Source organism: Tricharina praecox, assembly GCF_024521635.1.
Source record: "Tricharina praecox strain CBS 144465 chromosome Unknown BZA05scaffold_2, whole genome shotgun sequence".
Taxonomy (NCBI): Eukaryota; Fungi; Ascomycota; class Pezizomycetes; order Pezizales; family Pyronemataceae; genus Tricharina; species Tricharina praecox.
The window spans coordinates 2,353,798-2,380,465 of record NW_026250404.1 but is presented as its reverse complement, the minus strand read 5'-3'; the positions used below and the strand labels follow the sequence as shown (position 1 = coordinate 2,380,465).

General features: G+C 54.3%; 5 protein-coding genes across 5 annotated transcripts; 2 read left to right on the top strand and 3 right to left on the bottom strand.

Annotated features, from left to right (window-relative positions):
- The first annotated feature begins 3,611 nt into the window (after window positions 1-3,611).
- On the top strand, window positions 3,612-6,289 carry BZA05DRAFT_116315 (uncharacterized protein). The gene is made up of 7 exons (XM_051478637.1): window positions 3,612-3,662; window positions 3,796-4,054; window positions 4,158-4,237; window positions 4,290-4,341; window positions 4,399-5,340; window positions 5,398-5,587; window positions 5,647-6,289. Exons 2-7 carry the CDS (start codon window positions 3,983-3,985, stop codon window positions 6,168-6,170), a joined length of 1,860 nt encoding a protein of 619 aa, XP_051343875.1. The 5' UTR covers window positions 3,612-3,662; window positions 3,796-3,982; the 3' UTR covers window positions 6,171-6,289.
- Window positions 6,290-8,345: 2,056 nt separating this feature from the next.
- On the top strand, window positions 8,346-10,466 carry BZA05DRAFT_116256 (uncharacterized protein). Its single transcript, XM_051478636.1, has 5 exons — window positions 8,346-8,539; window positions 8,758-9,292; window positions 9,349-9,681; window positions 9,742-10,299; window positions 10,360-10,466. Exons 1-5 carry the CDS (start codon window positions 8,467-8,469, stop codon window positions 10,382-10,384), a joined length of 1,524 nt encoding a protein of 507 aa, XP_051343874.1. The 5' UTR covers window positions 8,346-8,466; the 3' UTR covers window positions 10,385-10,466.
- Window positions 10,467-12,205: 1,739 nt separating this feature from the next.
- BZA05DRAFT_331684 (amino acid/polyamine transporter I) lies at window positions 12,206-14,358 on the bottom strand (the record flags this gene model as incomplete). The annotated part of the gene is made up of 10 exons (XM_051480601.1): window positions 12,206-12,332; window positions 12,392-13,108; window positions 13,158-13,205; window positions 13,273-13,324; window positions 13,400-13,477; window positions 13,560-13,675; window positions 13,726-13,816; window positions 13,870-14,004; window positions 14,070-14,244; window positions 14,302-14,358. The coding sequence occupies 10 exons, from the start codon at window positions 14,356-14,358 to the stop codon at window positions 12,206-12,208; spliced, it is 1,596 nt and encodes a 531-aa protein (XP_051343873.1).
- A 5,637-nt stretch (window positions 14,359-19,995) lies between these two features.
- BZA05DRAFT_116018 (uncharacterized protein) lies at window positions 19,996-22,629 on the bottom strand. Its single transcript, XM_051478634.1, has 8 exons — window positions 22,531-22,629; window positions 22,371-22,469; window positions 22,223-22,299; window positions 21,350-22,163; window positions 21,112-21,299; window positions 20,989-21,055; window positions 20,901-20,931; window positions 19,996-20,848 (listed from the first exon to the last, which is right to left on the bottom strand). The coding sequence occupies exons 1-8, from the start codon at window positions 22,568-22,570 to the stop codon at window positions 20,119-20,121; spliced, it is 2,046 nt and encodes a 681-aa protein (XP_051343872.1). The 5' UTR covers window positions 22,571-22,629; the 3' UTR covers window positions 19,996-20,118.
- An 821-nt stretch (window positions 22,630-23,450) lies between these two features.
- BZA05DRAFT_116092 (major facilitator superfamily domain-containing protein) lies at window positions 23,451-25,567 on the bottom strand. The gene is made up of 6 exons (XM_051478635.1): window positions 25,296-25,567; window positions 25,147-25,219; window positions 25,010-25,039; window positions 24,896-24,950; window positions 23,710-24,829; window positions 23,451-23,640 (listed from the first exon to the last, which is right to left on the bottom strand). The coding sequence occupies exons 1-6, from the start codon at window positions 25,472-25,474 to the stop codon at window positions 23,616-23,618; spliced, it is 1,482 nt and encodes a 493-aa protein (XP_051343871.1). The 5' UTR covers window positions 25,475-25,567; the 3' UTR covers window positions 23,451-23,615.
- Window positions 25,568-26,668: the final 1,101 nt, after the last annotated feature.

The following is a 26,668-nucleotide window of genomic DNA, read 5'->3' as shown; positions in this document are numbered from 1 at the left end:
TCTCCCTTCCGCGCACGCGGGGGTTCGTCGAGTTTGCTTTTTTTTATGCGTAGGCATGGTTGAATACGGTGCTCCGGCCAGAACGAAACGGAGCGGAGCCGTATGTATCGTCAGCGGTGAGGCGCGCACATGAGGCCGATTCTCATGTGCGCGCTATTGGGCTGGTCTCGCGATCCATAGCAGTGCTTACCTTATACCGCCATCATGAGAGTGGGAGAGATTGAGAGAGGGCGAGATAGATTGAGAGATTGCGAGAGAGAGTGAGATGGATAGGTACCGTCACGACGTGAATTAGTTAACATTAATTGATCGCATTCTATCAGCCCTAGTACGGTACTTAAGTAAGGAAGCTCTACCAACGGCGATAGTCTTCGCGACATGACCATTTGAATTTATTTGTTAAGACGAGGACGGGCGCGGGCGCGGGCGTGTCGACTCGCAAAGGCAAAGGGCAAAAGCCTGTCCGAATTGACTTCGAAATATTATCTAAGGCCGATGGCTGATGGCTGGTGACGGAGGTGCTTGCTTTCATTCAAACTTGCAAAAGTTACATACAAACTTACAAATGACTTCCTTCTCCGCTTGACAGTTAGCATCCTGTTCGCTCCATTCACTCGGGTCGATGGTGTCCGTGAACTTCACGATGTTTATTCCTCCAATGAAGTTCGTTCCCATTGAGTTCGTACGGTATGTGCAACATGCATATTCCGCAGGAAGCTGTGCCAAGTTTCTTTTGGAGTACTTGGTAAGTTGGGTGAGTCCTCTTTCCCTTCTTCGTTCTCGTGATTGATATTATTCATACTGCCCACATATACCTATCATACATACAAACTGACCGAATAGGTAGTCTGCCAGTAAAGTATTCACTATACACACACGGTACATACCTCCTGGAAATGATTTACCCACTCTGCTCCAGCAGGTATTCTACATACGATACGAGTCGAATCTCCCCCACTCCTGCCTAGCTGTCCGCGGTGTGTTCGGATCTGTCGTCTGGTCCGGTGGGCTGCACTGCAAGTATCTACTGCAAGTACTGCAAGTACTGCAAGTTCAACTGCGTCGTGCAGAACGATCGACACACACATGCACGGCAGCCACCCAGAACGGGCCAGTGTGGGTGCTGCTGTGCAGCGAAACAACGACTAGAGACTCTTCATGCTAGTGGTTACTCTAGCAACTGGTGACTGGCAGGCTGGCGGCATACTTGCATACACACATTCATACATACGCCTCCCTCTGCGTGCTGCGAAGTCAGACCGGGCTGGGCTCCGAGCGAGGTCTGGAGTTTGGAGATAGGTACTTGGGGACTTGGTCTTCCAGTAAATACAGACTTACATACATACCATCGTGTGGATGCATAGGATGCATACATGTCCTGATGGCATTGCAGACACGATTTCCGCGTCTAGATTACATCCACGGCATCTATGGATGCCGAGTGACCGAGACTCGGATCGTCCAGCCGTGAGCGCTAATCGACGGGCCACCATTATACGGCTGCGGCGTCTACGAATGTGGTACTATATTACCGTTAAACTCTAGCTCACTCACGAGGTCCGAGGCTGAGCATGAAGGGGAATTTCATCATACATAGCCTCAAAGTTTTAGAGTTGACGGGACCGAAATTTTATTTACACTCGGCCAGAGGGGGTTCCCCAAGGGTTCCCACAGGCTTCAATGGAGTTAATCATTCTGGCTGCTATTGTCCGATGTCGGTGTACAAGTATTCGGCCCAATGGCTGGACATCGCAGCTCTAACTATCCTCGGGCCTCAACAGAGTCACGTCTGCGTATTTCGTCCGGCATCTTTCCGTCCAGCATCTTTTTGTACGGCATCTTTTTGTTCAACATCTTTTTGTCCTTTTTGTCTAACATCTTTTCGTCCAGAACCTTTTCGTTCCGTCTGTCCGGCCCGTCGATTAATTTATCCCGGCCCAGGGAAAAAAAACCGAAGACCATAGAGAAAGACGGTAGGTGATGGTGGTGATGGAGATAGTGGTGGTGATACATAACATATCACAACCAACGGATCCCCTGGTCTTTCAGTCCCCCAGATAATGCGTTTCTTCCGGGCGGGAGAAGGCGGCCATCGCCAGCCAGTGCTCTCTCGCAACCAGTAAGCCAGCCCTGACGCGCATTCTGCCATATTGGAGAGCGTACGGCCATTGTTGCCGTTCGACGATACTCATATCAAAGGTAGACTGACGATCCGACCCTAGGAACGTTGATACAAAAGACAGGCACGGACCACCCGCCTCGAAAAACTCGTCCGCCGTCCCGTTGGACGTGTCGAAGCCCACGATCTCTCCACGAGTGACGTGAGCCATATTGAGAGTGATAGATACTGATAGTGAGTGTGGGTATTCACTGTGAATGTGAGAGTGTGAGACAGTGGGTGTGAGAGCGTGTGGGATAAGGGAAGAAGAAGAGGAACAAGAGCAAGAAAAAGGACGAGAAGAAGAAGAAGGAGAAGAAGAAGGAGAAGAAGGAGAAACTGACTGATCAGTATCTAGCCAGCATTGTACGGCTACTATCCTTGTGGGCCCCGTTCCTCTCCAGCCTGCTGCTTCTCCTCCTCCTCATCCGCTTCTGCCCCTCCTCCTCCTCTTTCTTCTCCTTCCCGTCTTCACTATCGCTACTTACGTTAGGTATGTGTATGCACCGTTGTTCTGCGTCGCTCTCTCACTTTTCTTCATAGAAGGTCTCATCTACTTTACGGTCAAGTACCCAGCCTCCTGGCCTCCCGCGATCGCGCCGCAGCTAAAATCGCCACCACCACCACCACCACCACCACCCTCGTTGTCTCCCGCTTCACCTGTGCCAATCCCGCTAACTAGTCTTATCCTGCCCTCTCCTCCGACGACCGTCCGCCGCAGAAAACATCGACGTTCTCCTCCCTCCCTTTTTGACCGTCCCCGTCCCTCCTCCCCCCTCCGTCCACTCCGTCCGTCCGTTCGTTCCGCCCCATCTGCCTGCCAGGTTCACCTTTCGCCGTCGCCAGTCAGCCAGTCATAATCCGAGTCCGCGGGCTTTCGCGACTTCCAAAGATAGACTAGGGGGGGCCAGAGCTGCTACTCTATTGGATGATCTCTGATCGACCACCGAACTGCGACGACGACAACAACGACACCGACACCACCGACGACGACGAAGAAGACCAGAAGAGGCTCTGTACTCGGCGACAGCCCTTCCTCCGCCACCCCTTCCCCCGATATCGATAGCGAGACATACCCAGAGCCCGTCCGCCACCGCGCCCCCCGCTCCGCGCTGTCTGGTGCGATCGAGAAAAACGCACGCACTCCCGCTCCTACACTCCCAAAACCGGATGCAGGGATCCATTGCGACTCGCTCTGCTGGGTACAACATCATCTGTCGATACCCCACGAGTCCACGAATCTAGATCACCAACCACTTCTACCGACTGAATAAGCGACACTTCCGATTCCCGTCGGCGGCTGGTGGAACCCCTGTTCGTGTCGCGAACCTCAATTCACTATACGAACCGAATCGTCGTCTGTTCGACTAGAACGACGTCCCGTTCTCGAGATCCCCTCCCCGCCTCCCCGCCTCCCCCCGTCTCCTTGTGGCTGGATATGGAACCGAGTAGCTCTGCAGGCGGTGGGGGAGCTGGAGGTGGTAGTCAGAGCAGTAGCGACTTCGTGAGTTTTGCCTTCCTTTCCCGCTCCCCTTGCTCGAGCGCGCCGCCGAGGTGCTGTTTGATCCGGCAGTCGTCAATTTCTGTGGAATGACCATTCTAACGGCGTGTGCGTGCGCGCGCGTTGACATCTCTAGGTTCGCAAGCTTTATAAGTACGTTCACTCTCACTGCCGCGATTCACGCCTCAATTTGCTTCTTCTTCCTCTTCTTCCTCCTCTTCTTCTCTTCTCTTCTCTTCTTCCTCGTTCTTTACCTCTCCTGCCTCTACCCGACCTCCGCGAATGAAAGCTCGCTCTGACAGGATGTTGCCCGAAAACGCAGAATGCTCGAGGATCCTACACACAGCAACGTTGTTCGGTGGAGTCACTCAGGAGACAGTTTCATTGTGGTGGATGTACGTTTAGTGATGCGGATGCTTAATTCTCGAAACCCCTTTGGCAGAGCTACATACCGCCCTCGTGTCGCGCGCGCGAAAGGCTAACTTTCACACTCTTTAGACCAACGACTTCACCAAGAACATCCTACCGCAGCACTTCAAACATAGCAACTTTGCGAGCTTCGTCCGCCAACTTAACAAGTCCGATTCTACACGTTCTGACATTCTGGAACAACGGCTGACTCGGTGCCAGATATGATTTCCACAAGATAAAAAACACGGACGAGGGTGCGGGCAGTGGAGAGGTGGGCACCTTACTTCTCGGACGTGCCGGACGCGATGGGCACTGACCGTCCGTGTAGGGTTGGCAGTTCAAGCATCCCGAATTCACCAAGGATAGCAAGGACAACCTCGACAACATCCGTCGGAAAGCTCCGGCTTCGCGGAAACAACAAACGCAGTTCGATGAATCGGGCTCGCAGCAGATAGAGCAACTCCAAGGAGAATTCCGACAAGTCAGGGAGTCGCAGCAGGTCCTCAACGAGCGGATGCAAAAGTTCCACGAACAGACGGGAAATGCGTACCAGGATATGCAACTAGCCATCAGCTCGCAGGCGGTATACATACACCAGCACGAGGAGATAATCAAGAGGTTACTCTCGGTACTGTCGGATCTCAGCGCCCAAGTCCGGTCGTTGAAGCAGGATTATGGCAGGAACAATAGTCACGGCCAAGAGATTCTCCACGATGACCCGGTGTCGCCCGGTCAGACTGGCGGTATGGGTTCCTCGGCTACATCCCCGGCCAACCACCAGCAGGCGCCCGGCAGTAATGGATCGCCGTTGCAGCAAGCACAGCGTCTCATGGAAGGATACCGAAACCTCCAAAGACCTAGCATACAGGCCGGCATCGACCAGTTCCCAATGGCCCACCAGGATCAACACGATGGAGGGTATGGCGGGGGTTACCAGAATGGTCAGATGATGAATGTCGTGAACGGAACGGAACAATCCGGGGAGCATATGTTCCCGGGGATCAATCACCCGTTCAACAATAATGGCCATCCTCCAGGTCAACTGCCATGGCAACATCCACATCAAGAGACTCCTCCTCCTCCGCAAGGCAGCTCCGGTAGTGTGGTCGGTGGCAACTCTGGCCGACCCACGCCGAATCGAAAGAGAAGCACGCCCCAAACGCCACACTGGAGGTCGCCGCCAAGAGTGTTGCTCGTCGAGGATGATCCTACTTGTCGGCGAATCGGAAGCAAGTTTCTAACGAGTGCACAGTGTATGGTTGATGTTGCGGTTAGTACCGTCCGTACGGTGGTGCTTGTATTTGGCGCTGATGAAGGTGTTTTTTAGGACGATGGTTTGATCGCCGTCAACAAGATGGGTCGGAAAACATATGACCTCGTGCTTATGGATATCATGATGCCCAACCTGGATGGTTGCTCTGCCGCCGCTCTTATACGACAGTTCAACACCGATACGCCCATCATTGCCATGACGTCAAACATTCGCCGCGACGATATAAACAATTACTTTAATAATGGTAAGGGCTACTTTCCCTTCGTTGTTTGTTGTTCTGGGGATGTTGCCTGATAAAAATAGGCATGAATGACGTATTACCTAAACCCTTCACCAAAGAAGGTCTTCTGCAGATGCTTGAGCACCAACTCGTGCACCTCACTCGGCCGAAGGGAGGGCAACAACCTCAGCAACAACCCCAGCAGCAGCAGCCGTCGCATGGCCAGATGTCGCAGGGATCCATACCTACGCAGCTCAACTTCAATAATCCTCAGCACGGCATGCACCACGACCAGCTAGCGGATCCCCCCAACACTGGCAACGGCTTGAAGTACTCGGTCTCTCCTGCGCCGTCAAAGAGCCCCGGAACTGCCGGAATGTACAGCACCGGTCGAAGCCCGACAGATATGGCCGAAGATGTTCCGCAACAAGTGCAACCGCAGGGGGGCATGGAGGAGCCCGGAGGAGGATACATGGGGATGATGGGAGGTTACATGCCCGACGATGCGTCAGCGCATGGACATTCGTATCAGAGTCCTGCCCAAGGGCAAAGAAGACTTGCGGAGGATGACATGTATGGTCCCATCAAGAAGCAGCAGCGGTACTAAAGATTCTTCGTTCTCATGAACCGGTTTTTGGCGCACAATCCCGCCGTCTCGAGTTTTCATTCCATGTTTATCATATTTCCTTCTGGGTTTAATGGGGGTTTCTTTTCTATCCCCTCTAAATGTGAATTTTGGTTCTTTTTTAGTGTTGATCTTTCATTCGGGTCACGCGTGTGGGGTCTCTCTAGGTTTTTCTTCGTCGCTTCGTCTGTTTTATTGAGGAGGCAAAACGCGGCGTGCTATGGGTCATTCTTGGCTTTTCTTTCCTTTTCCTTTTCCTTTTTCCTTTTCATTATTTTTTTCTTCCTTTTTTGGAATTTGGGGCGATCAACCAATTTTTTACCAAATTTCTCTCACCTGGTTTTTTTTTTTTAACAAACCAACCTTTCCCCGTTTATGCAGTGAAGTGGGCGGGCAAAACGGTTTCCTCTGAATTCTCTGAATTATGTGTGTGTCTTGCACCGAGAAAAAATGTACGAGTTTGACGTTTTTTTCTGCTGTACTTCGATATGGCACATGCCTCCATGTTCGCCTATCCGCCCAACTCAACTTATCTTGTTTGTTTGGTTTAGGGGTTTAGGGGGGGCGAGTGGATGTTCTATTGTTGTTGTTGTCGGTAACAAAGGAGCGTCTGTTGCAATGGGATGCATTGTATTGAGGGTTACTTAATCATCGTACTGCGCTGTTTGTGCTAGATGTGGTGAATGTGGTGGATGTGGTGAGTGGATGCCGATGTCCCTGCATGTGAGATCACTCGGCCTGTGGGATTCTGACGGAGAAATGCGCGGGATTCAGGGCACTGATACCCTAGAGTTCCTCTATTCCATTGATGTGGGCAGATGGATTCTACAGGTCACGGAGGAAGATGCAGCGAGTGAGGTATCCGAGTGGGAGCTCAGGGAGCGGGAGGAAAGGGAGGCGGACATGAGGCGAGAGGAGGAGGAGGAGGGTGCTGAGGTTGAGAAGCCGGGGCCACGCCCGCTATTTCTTCCTACACCTTCCTTCATGGCATCTCCTGATGAAGAGGCAGGAGGCGGCGACAAGGACTAGTGACTTGCGGTGAGGCAAGGACGAGTCGAGGGAGTGGAAGTTGTCTTTTCCCAGTGTCATTTCTTTGGTCATACATCGTTGGGACAGGCCACGGCGAGGGCAGGGAAAGCCACATCGGGCCGCCTGATGAAAGTTGGGTTGGACAGTGGCGGGAAACGGGGGGCGAACGGGTAGATATTACCATGATCTAGATAGGTCGCACGCAATCAATGAATGAACAAAAAAAAGAATAGATTGATGTGCTCTCTTTCAGGCCACTGATTCTAGGGGGATAGGTCCTAGGGAAGGCTGCGCCTGTATATTCTGCATATCGTCCCAAGGGTGTAGGTTTACGGGTATATCCATATTGCACACTTTGGAACTGTGGAATTCGGATGAGATTATGCACAGAATGTTGCATTGCCGGGGGTGACGGCGATAAGCACATTAGGTCATAGTTACTGGTACTTACTCCATAGAACTACCAGTAGCCGCGAAGGTTCATCCCGCGTAGATGGAAGCGAGTAACTTTACTTTGAGTTTTACATGGTCGGTGGAGTATCAAAGTAAATATGTGTGAGTGTTTAGGTACATAAGGCATCACCGCTTGGCTGGCCGCTGGGCGAGGCAGTGCTGCCACATGTAGGTTCAAATGCTCACCGAGAACTCGAGTTGCAGTCATTTCTGAGTCATGCAAGTAGCCTGTGAGTCAGCACATGACAGCGCGCGATGCCAAGCCCGGGAATAATATTTACAGTCGGTGCTCAGTGAGCAAGTGCTCTCTTTTTCCCCGATTGGGAATTTAAGTCGGAAACCACTCTATGCGCTCACTTGCTCGAGGTGCTTGCCGCTTGCCTTCGATCTCTCGCTTCTACACCTATTCCAGCACATTCATCGCCAGTTCTAACCCAGCAACGCTTCTAACCTTGTCCCCCACTGCTTCGCCCTCTTGTTCTCTTCTTCCTCCCGCTTCGACTTTGCTGTCGACAACATTCGTTCTCTTGTCTAACTCGACCCGCCCCCCTTGATCGTCCTGTTACTCTTCGACATCCCCACCGACTACATATAGGTTCTCCTCCTCCCTCTCCACCACGCCGGCCCTCCGTTGTTTGGTAGCGATCCAAGCAACGCAGCCACCTCGATAGCCTTCAACACGGTCTCCTCCAGCAGAAAACGAAAGGTTCAAGACCCGTCCGACGACGACCCGGCAGCCAAGCGTGTTGCCACCTCTCCCGCCGTCGACGAAACTACTCCCTCCGTCACCACGGCCATGTCCAGCGATGAAGACATGTCCGACCGCATGTCGGAGGACGACTACGACAACGATAGCTTGGGCGAGCTAGGTATGCATGCAGTTTCCCCATCTTCCCCGCTTCGCTTCCTCTACCATCTTGTTTGGTGCTCTCGGAACGTTCCCCACGCTCTTTCTAGGACCTAAGTTTCCCCGCGCGCCCCTCCCTCAAGGCTAAACTAAGCTTGTCGCGTGCTCATACCCTCCACGATGCCTACGATTTACTCCCCGTGTGCTACCCACCACACCAGACACTGACTGTGCGGACAGACTCGGAGTTCGATGATGACGATAACGATCAGTTCCTCGACGACGTGAAGGACGAGAAACCGCAGAAGAAGGCGTACGAAGTTGATTTCAAAACGTTATCGTCGGGCGAGGTGCGGGCGGAACAGGTCTCGCAAGTCACAGAACTATCGGACCTCTTCGGGTTGTCGTCGGAGCAGTGTGGGATCCTCCTGCGCCATTTCAAATGGCAGAAGGAACGGTTGATCGAGCGATACATGGACAACATGGAGCGGGTCCTGGAGGAGGCTGGGCTCGGCTCGGAGTACGCAATCACCCCGGTGCTCGAGAAGATCCCCGGGTTTTCGTGCGATATCTGCTGCGATGAGGGCCGGAGGCTGTTGACCTACTCGATGAAGTGTGATCACCGGTATTGTGCAAACTGCTACCGGCAATACCTGGAATCGAAGATCAAGGATGAGGGGGAAGCTGCACGCATACAATGTCCGTCGGAAGGGTGCACGCGGATCGTGGATTCGAAGACGACGAAGCTTCTGATTGCGCCCGAGGTCTACAAACGGTGAGTCACATCGATCGGACTATGCGGGTTACTTGATTCTTATGATCCGGTGGTAGCTACGAGGAGCTCTTGAACCGAACATATGTCGACGACAAACAGAACCTCCGGTGGTGCCCTGCGCCCGAATGCGAGTTTGCTATAGACTGTCCTGTGCGGTCAACAGAACTCCACAAGATAGTACCTACGGTCACATGCAACTGCGGGAACCGGTTCTGCTTCGGGTGTGGACAGAGTGACCACCAGCCGTGTCCGTGCTCACTGATCAAGAAGTGGCTCAAGAAGTGTGAGGACGATTCGGAAACGTCGAACTGGATATCAGCACACACCAAAGAGTGCCCGAAGTGCGTGTCGACGATCGAGAAGAATGGTGGCTGTAACCACATGACTTGGTAAGTCACGTGCAACCTCGCGTGGCCCGAAGAAGCATATGCTGACCCTGGTTTGAATAGTCGGAAGTGTAAGCACGAATTCTGTTGGGTGTGTATGGGGCCTTGGAACGAGCATGGCACGAGCTGGTACAACTGCAACCGATACGAGGAGAAGAGTGGGTCGGAAGCACGGGACAACCAGGCAAAGTCTCGGGCATCTCTGGAGCGTTATCTCCATTACTATAACCGTTATGCCAACCACGACCACTCGGCAAAGCTCGACAAGGATCTCTTCATCAAGACGGAGAAGAAGATGACGATGCTGCAATCCGCGTCGGGGATGTCCTGGATCGAAGTGCAGTACCTCGCTCAGGCGTCGTCGGTCTTACAGCAGTGCCGCCAAACCCTCAAGTGGACGTATGCCTTTGCGTTTTACCTCGAGAGAAACAACAACACGTACATCTTCGAAGACAACCAGAAGGATCTAGAGATGGCGGTTGAACAGCTTAGTGAGCTCTTTGAGAAACCCCCGGATCAGCTCCGCGAGAGCAAGAAGGAGATGATGGATCGTACCGCATACGTCAACAATCGTCGCCGGATCCTGCTGGAGGATACGGCGCAGGGTCTCAAGAATGAACGGTATGCACTCTCTGTTCCTCGCACCCTCCCCGTTTACCAAACATACTAACACCAAACCAGATGGGCGTTCACGGTCGACGTGTAGATGGAGGTCAACCTAGCTAACTCTGCAGTGCGTTTTTACTCGGTTCATTCTGCCGGATAATAGGATGTGTAGACATTGGTTGTTTTATTTATTTCTCAGTCTACGAACCTATTTTAGCTTTTGTCTTTAGTTTTTTTTCTCGATTGGCTCGGTTTGGTGCTGGATGGATGTTTTCTCTTTTCTTGCTTTTTTGCTTTTTTCTATATTCTTTTTCTCTTTCCTATTTCTAGCGTGGGAAGACGGGACGGCGGGGACGGCGAAGTGGGGGATTGGACACGGGGGATTGGACATCGGGGATTGGACACGGACAGGGGGATTGACGGTGAATTCTATACTACCTATACTGCTACCACTTTACTACTCTACCTACCTTACCTACTCACCTACCTACTTTACTACCTATTACCCCCGTTGGAGCGCTATATGGACTACTGGACTACTACTCTTGTTTAGCATGCGTGTTGCGCTTACTTTTTCTTTTCTTTATGTTTAGTTTTACTTGGGGGTCTGATTTGTTATTTGTTTTTTACGTGTGTGCATTTGTCTTTCGTGTGTGCATTTGTCTTTCGTGTGTGCATTTCATGTGGTTTTGAACTTGGTATTCGTAGTGAGAGACTGGGGGTTTGCATTGCTTGCGTTGCGTTGCGTTGCTTGCGGGGTGGGGTTAGTTTGGTGGGGGGTATTGTTTTCGAGGATGTAGGATGGTGGGGGATTATTGTTTTTCGAGGTTGTTGTTTTTCGAGGATGTAGGATGGTGGTTGCTTCTATGGCATATAGAGGGTGGAATTGGTGAATTGCGTTTGTCGAATTGTCTTTGTGAATTGTGCTTGTTGAATTGTTGAATTGTCTTGTCATGTTTGTCTAGTCATCCATATGGATTTATTGCGAATTTGGAGTTTAATCGAGTTAGGTTGAGGACTCGGGAGTCGTGGGGAGGCGAATGAGATTATGTGATTGTGTGATTGTGAGGTGATTGTGGTTGTGGTTCTATCGGCGGTTGTGGTTGACGGAAATACCTACTGCAGTAACCTACAGTACCATAGTGGAGCACTCGCAACGGTTAGGGGGGGGGGGGGGGGGGGGGGGTGGAGGGGGGAGATAGAATAGGAATAATGTGAATGGCAATGGCAATGGCAATGTGAATATGAATGTGAATGGCAATGGGAGGTCGTTACACTTTGGATGTATCTACTGGTGAATACGCAGTAGATCCAGAGTAACTAGATCCAGATACTAGCTAGTAGGTAGCTCGCTACTGAGCACCGAAATGATTTAGGTTACCAAATCCACAATAAGGAAATTGTATATACGGAGGAACCCGGAATACTTCTGCCTTTTGTGGTTTCTCACTGACTAGAATGCCGCCGTCGAGGACAAAGGTGATTGAGCCGAGAAAGTCGTCGGGTATCCATGCCATGTCTATATTTGCAAGACTGGCCACTGGAAGAGGTGTGATGGATAGTCTTCAAGCTTCACCAAGCTCGGCAACGGTTGAATGCAGTAGGTACCATATATACGGCGAAACAAAACAAAACAACAGCAACAGCCAAAAGGGCAACCAAAAAAGACCGAACTAAGACCATATGTAAATCCAAGACCATATGTAAATTCAAGACCATATGTAAATCCAAAATCCAAAATCCACAGAAAAATACAGAAAAAATCCAAAAATCCAAACCGCAGGCATATCCAAAACAAAAACATAACATGTACACAAGCTGTAGGTATCATACCATATAGGTTCCAAAACAAAACAAATAACACCCCAAGAAATCAGAAAAGAAAAGGAAACTCCCAACTCACCCCGAACCTCGAACCCGACTACACCCGATCATTAACCATGGTCCCATAGCCCATTGTCGTCTCCTCCTCCTCCTCCTCCTCCTCCTCCGTATCCTCGCTCGGCACCAGGTCCATAACATCCTTCGTCCTCGGGCCGGTATATACGCTACCACACCCACACCGTCAGTAAGAGATCCCAAGAACACGCCGGATGTGGAAACATACTCTCTCGCGCCGGCCCACCACCATCCGACCGCAAACACGACCATGAACGCGGCTACACAAATGGCATAGTTCATATTCTCTGGTGTGACGGGCTTCCTAGGCGGGAAGAACAGTACGACGCTGATGAAGCAGACCCAAGTAATCGCGGTCCAATTGAGTGCGCGGCCGTACTTACCGAGGGTAAACGGCCCATCAATGAATTTAATCTCGTCCGAGTACCAAATGCGGGCAAAGATGACGGCGACGTAGGAGAGGTCCAGCGCAGGGGCGGTGATGTTAAAGATCCCCACAATCGTCTGCGTGCTGCCCAGTCCGATCAGGTCGAGACACACGCAGCAGCCCACGACGAGCCACACGCTGTTGATGGGCGTGTGCGTTTTTGCGTTGATGCGCGACCAGAACGAGGAGAACGGGAATGCGCCGTCCCGCGAGAACGCATATGCCATCCGTGTGCATGCCAGCATCGCGGAAATGCCGGTGAAGAATTGGATCAGGATTACGAACGACCACATGATAGTGGCCCCGCGCACGCCCGCCGCGTTCAGGAAGATCTGCGCCACTGGCATACCAGTGGGCGAAGCGATCGTCGACTCCAGGTCCCCCAGGCAGAAGCAGAAGGTTATCGTCAGCATCCAGCCGATCAGCCCGCTGGTTACGACGGCGGTGTTGATCGCGACGGGGCCGCGGATCGCGGCGTCGTGCGTTTCCTCCGACATGCTGGGCGGCGTTAATGAAGTGTCGCGAATGAGTGGAGAGGACGACTTACTGCGTGGTCCCGTCGTAGTCCGTCATGGTCCAGGCAACCGACAGGAATCTGCATTCACATTGGCATCAGCATCCAGTCTCGCGGCATCCCTAATCCATCTCGATGCATCCCATACCCGAGTAGAAACGAGAAGGCCTTACTACCCCAGCCCGAGCCATCAGTCGTATCTATCCGCCGACCTCCACGTCAGCAACAGCAACAGCAACAGCAACAGCGGACGAATCTGGGTGGTGCCAACATACGAGTGAAGACCCACTTGGCATCGTGCTTATTGGGTGTCATGACCAGCAGCGTGATGCAAATCCCAATCGAAGCGAGCACTAATGTAATGCGCGTCAGACCCCGCGCATAAAAACAAGCGCTGTTGGGAGAGCAGAGCACAACACACGACGAGTCACGAACCATTAATTGGCGCGAACCATATCACGATTTTGTGTAAGCTGCGGGTGGTGAGCGAGCAAACGCAGCCCATGGCGCAGAGAAGCGCGAGGGCTAGGAGCACGGTCTGCAGTGCCGTCCTGAAAGAGGGTCAATACCGATGACTGATATGTAGGAGGGGGAGACGCACGGAGAGAAGGCATATTTGTCGCCATCGAACTGAGAGTGCATGCTGATCATAGCCAAAAGCATCTGCGAGATCGAGTATGCCAATGACGAAACTGGGCATCCCTCAGCATCCGACCTCTGTCCGGGATAGATATTGAAGCCTTACCACCAGCCGCCTGTCCGAGAAAATTGCACCAGCCCACGATCCACGACCATATCGGGACGTGCCGTTCCGGTACCACTTGCTTGGTGACAAAATACATCCCACCAGCAGTAGGATACGCCGAGACCAACTCGGAAACTGCCATCCCACCTGGTTAGAATAGAGCTTCGTCGGCGGCAGTAGTAGTGATGGTGGATGCGAACCTGAAGCTGCTATACACATAGCCATGCAACTACCAAAGAACCAGCACCAAACGGCTGTAGCCGGGCCTCCAGAAGCAATCGGAACATTGAAGGTGGCAGGGACTGAGCCCAACACGCCCAGGATCGAGATGGCGTACGAAACCGTTGACCACCGAGTGAACTCGCGGCGCAATTCCTATCAAGCGTCAACACCAGGACCCGGGATTACGAAGGGAGGGAGTGGCTGGCTTACCTGCTTGTAGCCGATACGCATGAGCATCCGCTCGTCGTCATCTTGGATGGTTGCCATCCTTCGTAACCGCCGCTCGGCGATCGATGTGCCGAGTGTTTTTGCTTCAAAGTCTGCTGGGAATACTTCTGAGGAGGGCGAGGGTGGTGATACTGCCTTCTCTGGACGCTGGGGTAATCTTGAGATTGCCATGTTAGTCGGTTGTAACTGGATCTATTGCGAGGCAATGCAAGGCGGGGCAGTCAATTGCGAGGAGAATGAGGCCCTTCAGGTCAAGCCGGGGAGGTATGGGGGAGAAGATATGGCTGGCTGGCTGGCTGGCTAAGTAGGGAAGGCGAGCGGAGGAGGACGGAAGGGTGGAATATATAAGGATGGACCACATAATGGCAGAATCCATATGAATAAGGTCCAAAGACCCGGAGTGTCCAACACAGAGGCCCCCATGGATGCTCCTCGAGAAAAGGGAACAGTGGAACCTACAACCAAGCCTACGGTACGGTACGGTGTCCGGCGGGCAAGCAGGCAAGCAGATCTGGACCCGATATGTTTGTACCGCCTGTGCACTCAAAGAACGCACCAGCACTTCTCTGGGAAACCCGACTCTTGAGCAGAGTAGCTGCCGCTGATAGACTTCTCCCCTGCAAGTCGACTGTTGTTGCTGCCTGGGGCCAATTGATTCGTACAGTCTAGTCCCACAGTCAACGAGTCCGTTTGCATCCGACCTCGAAGGGAAGGCTGAGGTATGTACAGGTGGGGTTCAAGTGGAGATACGAGTGTGTACGCTGCGTGTACGGCGTGGCGCGGGGGGGATCTTCTGTGCGGGGGATGAGTGCGTGCGTGCGTGCGTGCCTTCTGCTTTGCTTTGCTCTCCCGGTGGCTTTTGTCGGGACTTTTTTTTTTCTCTTTCCACGTAGGTATTAGTTACCCCAAGTTGCAAGGCACCGGTACTCGGATCCGATATCGCTGATAGTCCAGATCTGCAGATAGACCACTGTCAGTGCCGTCAGATTGACCAGAATGTGTTTTAACTTTCTTGCTACTGCAAGTTGCGTCCTGCTCGCAGATAGGTACTGCGGGTTTGTTTGAAGGCCTAGGGACAGAGTGCATATGTCAGGCCACGCAGCTGCTGCGTGGTAGGTAGTGTATGTACTCTAGGTGGTGGTGGAGTCGAGTGGACCAGCCATTGTCGAGTGGGCTTCTCGGCTCTAGGATGTCCCACTCGACTCGAAGTCACAATCACACCCGAGACATATATATCCAACAAATCATCGGGTTCTCACCCACGGGTTCGGCCTAGCACGGGGATGGATGCACGGCGCTCAAGATACTCGCCTCACAACGAGGCCAAACAGCCGACGTACGAAGACAGGCAGGCATCTGTGAGCCGAAAAGAAGCGGTGAAAAAGGAAAGAAAGAAAAGAAAGAAAAAAACAGCTGTATTCACCATGGCGATCCTTGCGGTACCGCTTGATAATCCGAGACAGCAACAAGAATAACAGTCTGAACCGTCTCTCTCCTGTGCGACAATTGCTGCGGGCCGAGGAAGCAATGGGTAGGGAAAGGGAGGAAAAAGGAATGAGAGTGCTCGAAAAAGAAGCAAGAAAAAAGAAAAACGACCTATGTGTACCTACTTTCTTTACTAGGGCATGCGCACCGATGAAGTCCTCAACAGATTCCAGAAATCGGAAAAGTCTCGAAGGCAAAAGTAGGGCGGTGGATACGTTATGCGGGCGCCCGGCGTGACGTCGTCAGGTAGGATCGAGAATGCGAACTACTCTAGCAACGTAGGTGAATGGATACTTGGGTGGTAATTACGGCTCCTTCTTGCCGGTCTGTACTATGGAGCAGTCAGTTGCGGTAATGTTATGTGGTAACTGTGAGGACTCGGTTCGTAGATGACCCTACCTATAGTAGAGTACCTATTTGGTCTCGATGGGTCATTCGGGGGCGGGGTATATTCGTTGTAGTTCCGAGTATCGGGAGGGAGAATGACGGAGAGCTCTGATGATTTCTCTGCGCGTGAGTTTGATACCCGTAAAGAAGTGTCCCGAACGGAGAAATCCGTGATGTGAAGTGGTTACTGATCTGACCTGTCTTTCAGCCCACGCCCGCCCCGCCGATTTCGCAGCACGTGTCGAGAGATCGTCGGTAGTTCTCGACAAGCAAGTGGAGGCGGGTTCCAAGACCTTGACGGCGAGAGCTGTATTTTCTTTTCTTTTCCTTTCTTTTCCGGGATGGTGAATGAGACTCGTCAGTCGATGGGCGGGGGGGGGAAGCAAGCTCGTGGGTGGGCGTGTCTGTGCAGCGAGAGACAGAGTATGGTTCGTTTGAAGGAGGGAGAGGGGGGAGGCGATAGACACTTCCCAAGCTCCTCGTGGATTTCGGGGGGGGGGGGGAGGAGCACCTGCATGATGCGTCTCCACCACCACCGCTTTCGTCAGACTTTGGGTTCGTCTCGTCCGTCGTCCGCACTTGCGAGCCAACCCGCCTAACTAAGCGGAGCTGCTGCAAGGATGGATGGCCATGTTGTTGCTGGCGGGAGCCGCCAAGGGAGGGAGTGGTTAAGAAAAAGCATGGTCGGGCGATCAGCACCGGCACTCGCGGAGACACTTCACTCTGCGCCGATGATGCTTCACTTCGCACGTCGGATCCTGCCGATTTGCGGGTTGCAATTTACGGTGTGCGGTGTGCGATTTGCGGTTTGCGGTTTGCAATTGCCATTGTGGTTTGCGGTTTGCGGTTTGCGGTTTGCACTTTAGTTGATCGAGTGGTGCACTTGCTGCATGCCGCAGAATAATTACCGATGCGGATCGACTTCACTTCAGCTGCTGCTGCTGCTGCGGAGAAAACGATTGCGATCGCCGAGAGCGCAGGTTCGGCCCGGCTTAACTAACCATGCGGAGGACGTGATGTGAGGATAAAGTTCCTTATCGTAGCACGCTTCCGTGCTGGCGTCCCAAGCAAGCCCTGTAACTACTACGGTAACTAGCACTCCACCTACCTACTACTATATGCGTAGGCCGTCCAACACACCGCGCTCGACCAAGAGAAAAAACTTCCGTGGAAATGCTCCTGTACTCTACTATTGCGATACTAGGTATGCTACGGCCTACGGGCATTTTGTCTATACCAAGAAACATCAGCAGATCGGGCGTGTACCTACCGAAAGCGAATACAAACCTACGACTTTACAGCCCTAGCACGGGCCGGGAGGAACGAACGAAGACCACCGCTGCCAGTCGGAATGGCCGGCATTGTCACGGTCTGATTGTCCAACTGGAACTTTGACGGGATCTGCCGTAGAGGTGTGGCCGACTACTGACTGACCAGCTGGAGGAGAACATATCATACCACAAGTTGGAGACTGCCTGCCTACTAGCTGCCAGTCCGTCGTGTTTTCCAGAAATGGTTCGAGACCGCATCTTCTCTTCTCTTCTCTTCGGAACAGTCCGCCCACCCTGGCGGCCGTGGAGGACTCAAAGGACCGGACGAACATCCTGCACGCCGACGTCACTCTGCTCCAGCGGAGCATCTGTCGGAGGTTCCGAAACATCCTACATATCCTCCCGCAACCGCAACTGCAGCATGTTTCCCCGCTCGGCCATATGTGCTCTACAAATTGTGAGTTGTGAAATGTGAGATCAACCAACCAACCGTACGAATTGGATCGTGCAGTCCCGCAGCAGGCACGAAATGAAGTCCAGATCTATCTTATGGGGTAGAGGAGACGCTCCGGCACAATAAACCCCGCAGCAACCCCCTCTTTGTACGCTCGCCGCAGTGTTTAATAAACATGTATCTGCCTACCACCGCGGCCGGCGAGTGGTCATGTTTGAGGATTTTGCACGACAACATCGCCACCACCACCACCACCCCCACCACCACCATGTGTGTGCATCGTGTTTGGGACACGAGGGTCTGGTCAGCATCATCATCACCCGCCAGCATCATAATCGGCAGCATAAGTAGCGGCAGTATTAAAAGCTTGTATCGAAGCGTCCAGTCAAGTCAAACTCATGTCCGCCTTGCCTACCAGCGGATGGCTAATAGGTACCGATGCAGTGCCCGATATGCTAGGTTGACGGTACACAGTGAATAGTCCGATGTGCTCACTGCGAGGTACACTTTACACGGTAGACAGTGCACAGTGAATGGTGTACAGTCCAATGTACAATACACGGTAGGCCGTTTCCATCCGTCTCGGAGAACTTTACCGACCCGACACCGCTTGCGGCCGGATGGAAATGTCTGGAATGTCTGAAAGGTCTGAAATGTTTGACCAGCGGGCGGGCTCGGGCTGTCTTGGGCTGTCTCGGGGTGTGTGGACATCCCGTGGGAGAGGAGATCGCCACTTCTACTAGTATCTACCTACCGTACGCTTGGGTAGTTACAGGGCTAATATTTGGAAATAGGGGGACGGCAAGCTCGAGGTCTTAAATCCCGCATTCGAACATCAACTACCGCGGAAGTGTTCGATCGAAGGCTACCTACTAACTATACATAGGTGAACATAAGTATGCATAACTTTACCCTGGACTCGACAACTGAGACTTCATAGAGCCCGTCTCTGCCATCCTCTAAAGTGGGCATATAGGTATATACCTAGTATCTAGGCACTCCACATCGGGGGACCTCTCATCCCGAATTGGCCACCAGCGAAAGCCCCCACTTCCCCTTCGGTGCCTCATGCGCACGCACTCGTACTAGATATTCCGAGTCCGGACTCTCAAGCTCCCCAATGCAGTCAGTGCAGATAGTTGTACCCACTGTTCAGTTCGCCCCGCCCACCCGCCGAGAGAGGACCCGAGACGTACAAACCAGTGAGTACGCCTGCCCGACGAAGGACCCAGGACCTAGGACCTACATACCTAGAACACTCCCCCACTCCCACAAGGGCGGCAACCACGCAAAGCCACATGCCAGACTTTTGCCAGACTTTCTTCACCGCCGCCACCAGCAGGCAAGCGGGCAGACAGACTGCGCTTGCACCCCCTCGGCGCCCCACTCCCCAGAACTCCCGCCCCACTCCCGCCCCCACACCGAACCACACTGACCATGTTGAACCACACTGAACTACGCTGAACCATACTGAACCACACACTGAACCACGCCGTCTACACCGACTACACCGTCTATGCTGACCGCGCATAGCAGCGCATGGCAAGAAAAGGCGAGAAAAGGCGACGGATGGCAAAAGACGAGGGTTGGGGAGTATGCATGCAAGGTAATGCGGCTGGGCAACGGCCAGCGATTCAGCGATGCAGCGATTCGGAGACCGGAGACCGCGTAGTTCCCCGGACCGGAGCTTTCGTCCTCGACTGTACGATTCGGCATGGCGTGGAGGTATTATTATACCTACTACCTAGTGCTATGGATAGGTTCTCCGTGAATCTACTATGGATAGCGTGGTCCTCCTTCAATCCATATTCGATACATCTTGCGAGTGCCCCTTCCCCTTCCGGACGATGTAGTTATTGGCATTCAGTGCGATCACTCGCTCGCTGGGCTCCTCCTCCTCCCCAAGAACTTGCATTTCTTTTCACTTTTCACGAAGGCTTACGGCTTCGTCGTTAATGATCTACTGAGTCTACTCCGTCACCCATCCTGCCTTGTTACTCTCTCATCGATCGATTAATCTATCACTCTATACTATGGTATATCCTCGCCGAGACCGAACGTCGCCATTATTCTGAGCGCCATGTAACCAAAGAAGTGCCATTCTCAGTCACCGATGCATGATATCCCCAAACAAATGTCACTACATCTCCAAATCCCCGGGCTGTTCCACTCCCACCACCACCACTAAATTCTCCTCACTCCTCACTCCTCCCCCCGCCTCTCCCCCTCCTCCTCACTGCTCCGCCCCCTCTTCCCCGCCCAGTCCACGCCCTTAACGCCCAATCTCCCCTCCTCCTCCCCCGTCCCCACCCACCCAGTGCCATCAACCCTTTCCTCAACCAACACCCCGGAGTTCCTATTCGGATCCGCGTCGACACTCTGCGCCTCCTCCTCATCCTCATGGACGGTCATAACCGGCAGGGCGGGGGCAGCCGCGACCCTAGCCTGTGGCAGAAGGGCCTCGACGATCTGCGTATCTGGCGCCTCCACCTCCCCCAGCTTCCCGCGCGGCTCGATCCTAATCTCGCTGGTCCACTTCTCGATCAGATATCTCTTGCAGCGATTCCACTGGCCGATCGGCTGGTCGTCAGCCGTATCAGCGCCCGCAGCGCGCGGAATCGCGTCGCCCGTCGTCCACCGCTTTATGAGCGCCCACTTCCAGCGGCTCGCGCGGCCGCGCGGGAGGATGTACTCCCGTGGGCCCTGCCGCGTCCAGATGTCGGGGCGGCGGGATTGCAGCGACGTAAATAGCGCCTCGTAAGCCCCGCGTTGTAAGGGCTGTTGTCGAGATTTGGCGAACCAGTGTTTTAGTGCGTACCAGAGGATCAATACGAGGATCATGAAGGGGACCGCCGTGATGAAGTACCATGCTATGCTGGGGTTTGAGGCGAAGGTGTCCACGTTCATGCCGAAGAAGGAGACGAGGAAGGTGCTGCGGTTGTTAGTGGTGGTTCTTTCTAGGGGGGGGAAAGGGACGGACGTACAGTGGGAGGAAGATGAAGGTGATCCACGACACTAGAAGATGGGGTTAGCAAATCCGAGTGGGCGAATGGGCTTGCTGTGGATACTCACATCGCCACATGCTTGCGCCTAGTCGCAGTGATTCCCTTGAGTCGCGGATGCCTACGGATTTATACATCTATATACGGGTTAGTGAGTGGAATAATCGCCATAGGGAACGATGGGAGTACATACGAGCTCGGATAGGTTGTTGGTGCGTTTAGCCAGATCATCATCGATGAGTGCGCCCAACCTGACAAAGTCGACGGGCGTATCCTTAAGCCACTGTCCTTCATCGCCAGTATCGCCGTCGAGCTCGGCGAGGTATTTCCTCATGTCGTTGACGACGTCCTGGTGGCCATACATGAGTTTTTCGTACACCACTACCAGCCGTCAGCAGTCGTCTCGAAAATTCGGACAGAAAGCCACGCACGCCACTTTGCCGCATTCTTCCACAGCTCGCCGGCCCGCGACTCGTCCGCCGGGTTCTCGTAGATCTTGTCCTCGAGGATGCTCACGTGATCCCAGCTGGCGTCCAGCAGCTCGTCCCAGTTCTCCGCGACGGCCTTGAAGAAGTCCTGGGTGATGGTGCGCATGCAGTCGCCGGTCATCTGCTCCTCGGACTGCTCGGGGTCCGGGAGGAGCGTGTTGATGTAGAACGGCAGGCGGCGCCACCGCGACTCCCACTCCCCGCGCGCGGCGATCAGCGTGTCGTAGATGCTGTGCGAGTCCGAGTTGTCGAAGATGATGATGGTGTTGCCGTTGTCGAAGCGCTCGGGGATGTTGGGGCCATAGGGACTAACCAGTTCCGGGCCGGGGGTCTGCAGGATCGTGTGCGAGTACTGCACGTAGATGGCGGTGCGCTGCGCGAACACGTTCGAGTGCAGCACGGGCTGGTCCTCGGCGTCGAACCCCATCAGCCCCGTCACGCACGTCGGCTTCTCCGTCTCCATCTGCGGGTTGTCGAGATCCCCGCACGGATACCGCTTCATGATGTCCAGGCCCGCCGCGCATTTCGTGACGCGTCTCCACGGATCACTCGAGACCTTCCAGGCCTTGGCCGCGAGCAGCGGCTTTCCCGCGCGCCGTCGCGGCTTCTTCTGCAGGATCCACTCGGCCAGGCCCGGCTGGCCTGTCAGCGCCTCGTCGTCGTCGAGCCGGAACTTGCGGATCATGAATTGTGCGGCCTGCGGCCAGTTCTGCACGTGGAATAGCCGCAGGTCCGTCTCCTCGTTTCTGCCGCCCTGCTGTTTCCGCTCAACGCCAACCCCACATCCCCCTCGGCTGCCGGACCAGAGTAACTTACCCGCGAATACACCCCCTTCAGTGCCGCCATGTCCTGGATCTCTTCCGCGATGACCTTCCGCGTCCTGCCCCCCGCCTCTGTTGCCAGCCATCAGCCACCCCCCTTGGCAATCCACACACGCACACATACGCACGCCGCAACAACGTACCTTTCCGCACGTAATCAACCATCAAGCATCGCGGCCCCTTACACGTTGCAGGCGTGTACTCTCTATGCCACTGGAGCCCTGGACTGCGATCGCGTCCGACTACACCCCATTATTTAGCCCAGCCCACACCGCAGCCACACATCGGGGGAGGGAGACCCACGTTTCGTCGGTAACGACAGCCTTGGCTTGACGCCGCCCATATCTGCCTGCTGTCAGCGGTGCAGCTCACCTAGATTCGGGGGATCTGGGGGGTTTAGCTCGGTGAGCCATACCGACAGTGCTGCGAGTCGCGAAGGAGCTGGTGCGCGACAGTCCGCCTCCGCCGGCGCCGCCGGGGCCGTCGAGCGTGTTGCCGGTGCTGGTGCGGGTGTGCATCGTGTATCGTGTCCGGAACAACAGGAGTCAACGTCGTCGTGTGCGTGTGCGTCTGTGTGCGTGGGTTGCGACCGACGGATGAGGATGGACGGAGACTCGGAGGGGGTGCGGGTTTTGTCCTGCGTTCTCTCTCGGTCACGCACGCGACTACTTCTATGTATTACTTCTACGACTACTGCTGTGCCTCTCCGTCCGCGGATAGCATAGGTAGGCAACCATCAACGTGAGCCTCACGAACCCTGAAGGCGCGGCGCGGCGCGGCGCGGCATGCATATCGTTACGGTTTTTGGGGAGTGGTGAGCGGGCGTCATGCAGGGTCGGCAGGGATGCGGGGCACTGGGCAGGGTGCGAAGAAGGCTTTTGTGTTGCTTGTCTGCCTTTCGCGTCATGGGATGGGAAGTTTGGATGACGGGTCCGGTGAGGATAACCGGGGGAGAGGGGCCATTACGTAGTATTGAGGCGTAGATGGGATGGGGTGGGATGGGATCGGACGGCGGGTATATTGACGGTAAATACTCTGCTTGGATGTGGAGTGGTTATGGGACGCAAGGGCCGGGAAGCAACATCGATAGAATCTAGATAGGCGAGGAGCAGCCGGAGCAGCAGGAGGTAGGTAGTTGTCGCGGCTGTTTGGGGGTACATGCGAAAGCGCAGTAGTGACAATAACTACCGGTACTATTGTCAAAGCTTCCGGCCGTGATTCCAGAAGTCGCAGATGTGCAGTAACCAGTTGCCAGTGACAATCTATAGTATTTGCACTCTCACATGATACCTTCCTATATAACCATGGTACAGCGAAGAAAAGACCACCGTAATCGTACAGCCTCCACAATGAAAACATAACCTCATAACCTATCATTCTCTACATATTCAGACGGTGTATTTATATCTCGGCCTAGACATCAACCCATTAGCACTCTGGATCCTCCCCAGATCTCGATAGACAGCGAGCAGGTAGACGTACGACTCATCACCCATCTCCGCGACCTCCTCCCACGTCTTCCCCTCGAGCTTCCAGTCCTCCTTCCCTTGTTCGCGGTCACGATTCAACTTCGCGAGCGCCGCCCATAGGATGGAATACATGACTGCGGCGAACCCGACCATGGCCAGGCTCACCGCGTGGCCCTTTGTGAATCTTGGGCCGTCGGTATTCGGATATAGGAACGGGGCCATGACGCCGGCGGCGTTGCCGCACGTGAGCTGGAACCCCGTGGCGGCCGTACGCTTTCCGTACCGTGGGGAGTTGTTCGGCAGCCAGGCGAGCGGCAGGCCGACAGCTACGTACAGCCCCATGGCGACGAGGAAGCAGCCGAAGTAGTGGACGCCGGCGGAGGCGTCGGCGAGGAGGACGCCGTAGCCGATCATGGAAACTGCCGCGAAGATGATGGTGTATAGCCCGCGCTTTTGGTGGCGGTCGGAAAGCCGCGCGACGATCAGGTAGGTGATTGCGCCCAGGGCGTAGCAGGGGATGGTCAGCGCTTGCACTTGCGCGTTGCTCCAGGCGGTGCCGCCGATGCTCTTGATGATGGTTGGGAGGAAGGTGGAGTAGCCGTAGAGCATCGTGTCCATGCCGAACAGGGCCGCGGCGAAGAAGTACGTTTTCCAGTCGGTGAAGCACTTCCTGACGTCGGTCCAGTGGAATTGGCGGGCGCTCGCGGTGGCTTCGGCCTCGCGGCCCAGGCGCTTGATGCAGAATTGGCGCTCCTCTTCCGTCAGGTACCAGGCCGTGTCCGGGTCGTCGGCGAGGATGAAGAACGTCACCACCCCCATGATCACCGTGGGAATCCCCTCGATGATCAGGATCCATCTCCAGCCGCGCATTCCGGCTGTACCGTCCATGAAACCGATGGCGTACGCGAGGAGGCCGCCACAGGCTCCGGCGAGCGCGGCCGAGACGAAGAGGTAGCCTATGCGTAGCGCCAGCTCACCCTTCGTGTAGAAGAGCGTTAGGTACACTGCCAGGCCCGGGAAGAGCGACGCTTCGACGACGCCTAGCAGGAGACGACAGGCAAGCAGTCCGCCGTAGGACTGTACGAGGCCTGTGAAGGTTGCGATTGTTCCCCATGATAACGTGATGAACGTGACTGCCGCAGCATGTCAGCCATAGCATCTACTGCACGGCGGCGGAGGGGAGTAATAGGGGACGGCACTGTAATATCTCGGTGTGAACTTTTTGAGCACGAGGTTGCCAGGAAGCTCACAGGCCTACATTCTCGCTGTCAACTTCTCGCAGTCAGACCAAGCCGAGGGACCGGTAAACCCACCAAGTAAGTTACGAAGAGAATCGAAACAGCCTACAATGCGGCCCAAGCCCAAGTCAATTAAGTTCCGATCAGCCGCCGCCACCACCGCCGCCGCCTAAACTTCCCTCACCCTCTCGCTCGTTCGAAGTCAATCTCACCAACTGATACTGATTCCCGACCAATCCCAGGTCCTCCTCGAGGCCATACAACCTAGCCGAGCCAATATTGACCCTTCCGTTCCGCGCATCCCGTCAGCGCCCCATTCCCCCCACCCCAAAGCGCAGTCTCCCAGGTCCCGGCCACTCACCGATCCAGGAACGACAGCAGATACAGCAACATAACGACCGGGACGATGTTCATATCGAGCTTGCGGACGAGCTTGCGTTCGTACTCTTCGTCCTCCATTCCGCCGCCGACACTGGCAGCTGTATCCGTATCCATCGTCGTCGGCGTGGCCGTCTCGTCTCGCGCGTGTTCTTCCGGCATCGCGACTCGGCTCGGCTCGGAAGCTCTCCGGTTTAAAGTTTAAAAAAGTATATCGCGATATCGCTATATCGAGTCGAGGGTTGTATAGATGTATATATGTGGCGCGTGCGTCGATTCCGCGTGCGGCGTGCGGGAAAAAAAGAAGCGAGCTATGGGCCTATGTACCTTATGCTTAGATATGCTTGCTTACGCCTTCTCGCACTCCACCGACACTGACACTGACGAAATCCCGCAGGGGCTGCAGATTATTGATTTGTATAGGTATGGAGATAGTGATGTAGGTAGTACGGATATAGCGGATCGATAGATACGGTATCGGAATCCGGATATCCTGAGATTCCTGCCCTGGCCTGGTCTGGTCTCAGTGGTCTGTCGCACGAAAGATTTTCGTCTCGGTCTCGGCTCTCGAGTCTTGAGTGGCTGCATGGGGTGGTTGGAGATCTTTCTCTTTCTTTCTCGCCGAGCTCACGCGATGCACGAGCTAGTTGCTGCTCTGCAGTCCCGTTTTGTCATCTTAGCACCGGCACAGGCATCGGCACCGCGCGGGCCGATGCCAAGCCAGCCTCCGCGGCCGGGGGCAGGGGCAATGATCTCGGCCCGAATAGGTACGGTAGAACCGTAGAAGCGCTTCCTCGGGGAGATGGTCGGAACGGGCGTAGTCAATCGTTAGATACATCTACAGAGTAACGGAGTTGAATCACCGAGGATATATGCCTACCTGGTACTCATGTATGATGTATATACTCTAGTAGCACACGGCACCGTGGTGGACTCGTGGTACCCCACGCGATAAGAGTAAAGTATAATCCCACCAGCTTATCATACTGGTGACTGAACCCAGACACGGTCCTCACACCGTCCATACGAGGATGCAGTCCACCCCAGGCCTTATCTAGAGTACCTTTTCCATCAGAGCGACATCCCCGCCCCGACCCGGGCCGTTGACTGCGGCGCATCCCCCATCTCGGCCCGAAGACCAAACCTCCGGAACGGGCGTGATCAATTGCCGATGGAGCTGGATCCCCGGGATACACGGCACGGCAGCGTTGGGGTCCCCACATGGTGAAGGTATGTACTCTGGTACATACACACCTTCCATCACGAGCAGTTCCCTCGGTATTTCACAGCTGCACTGGGCTGATGCATCATCCGCATCCAGCAACACATGTCACAGCCCCACTCACTCCTCACTTT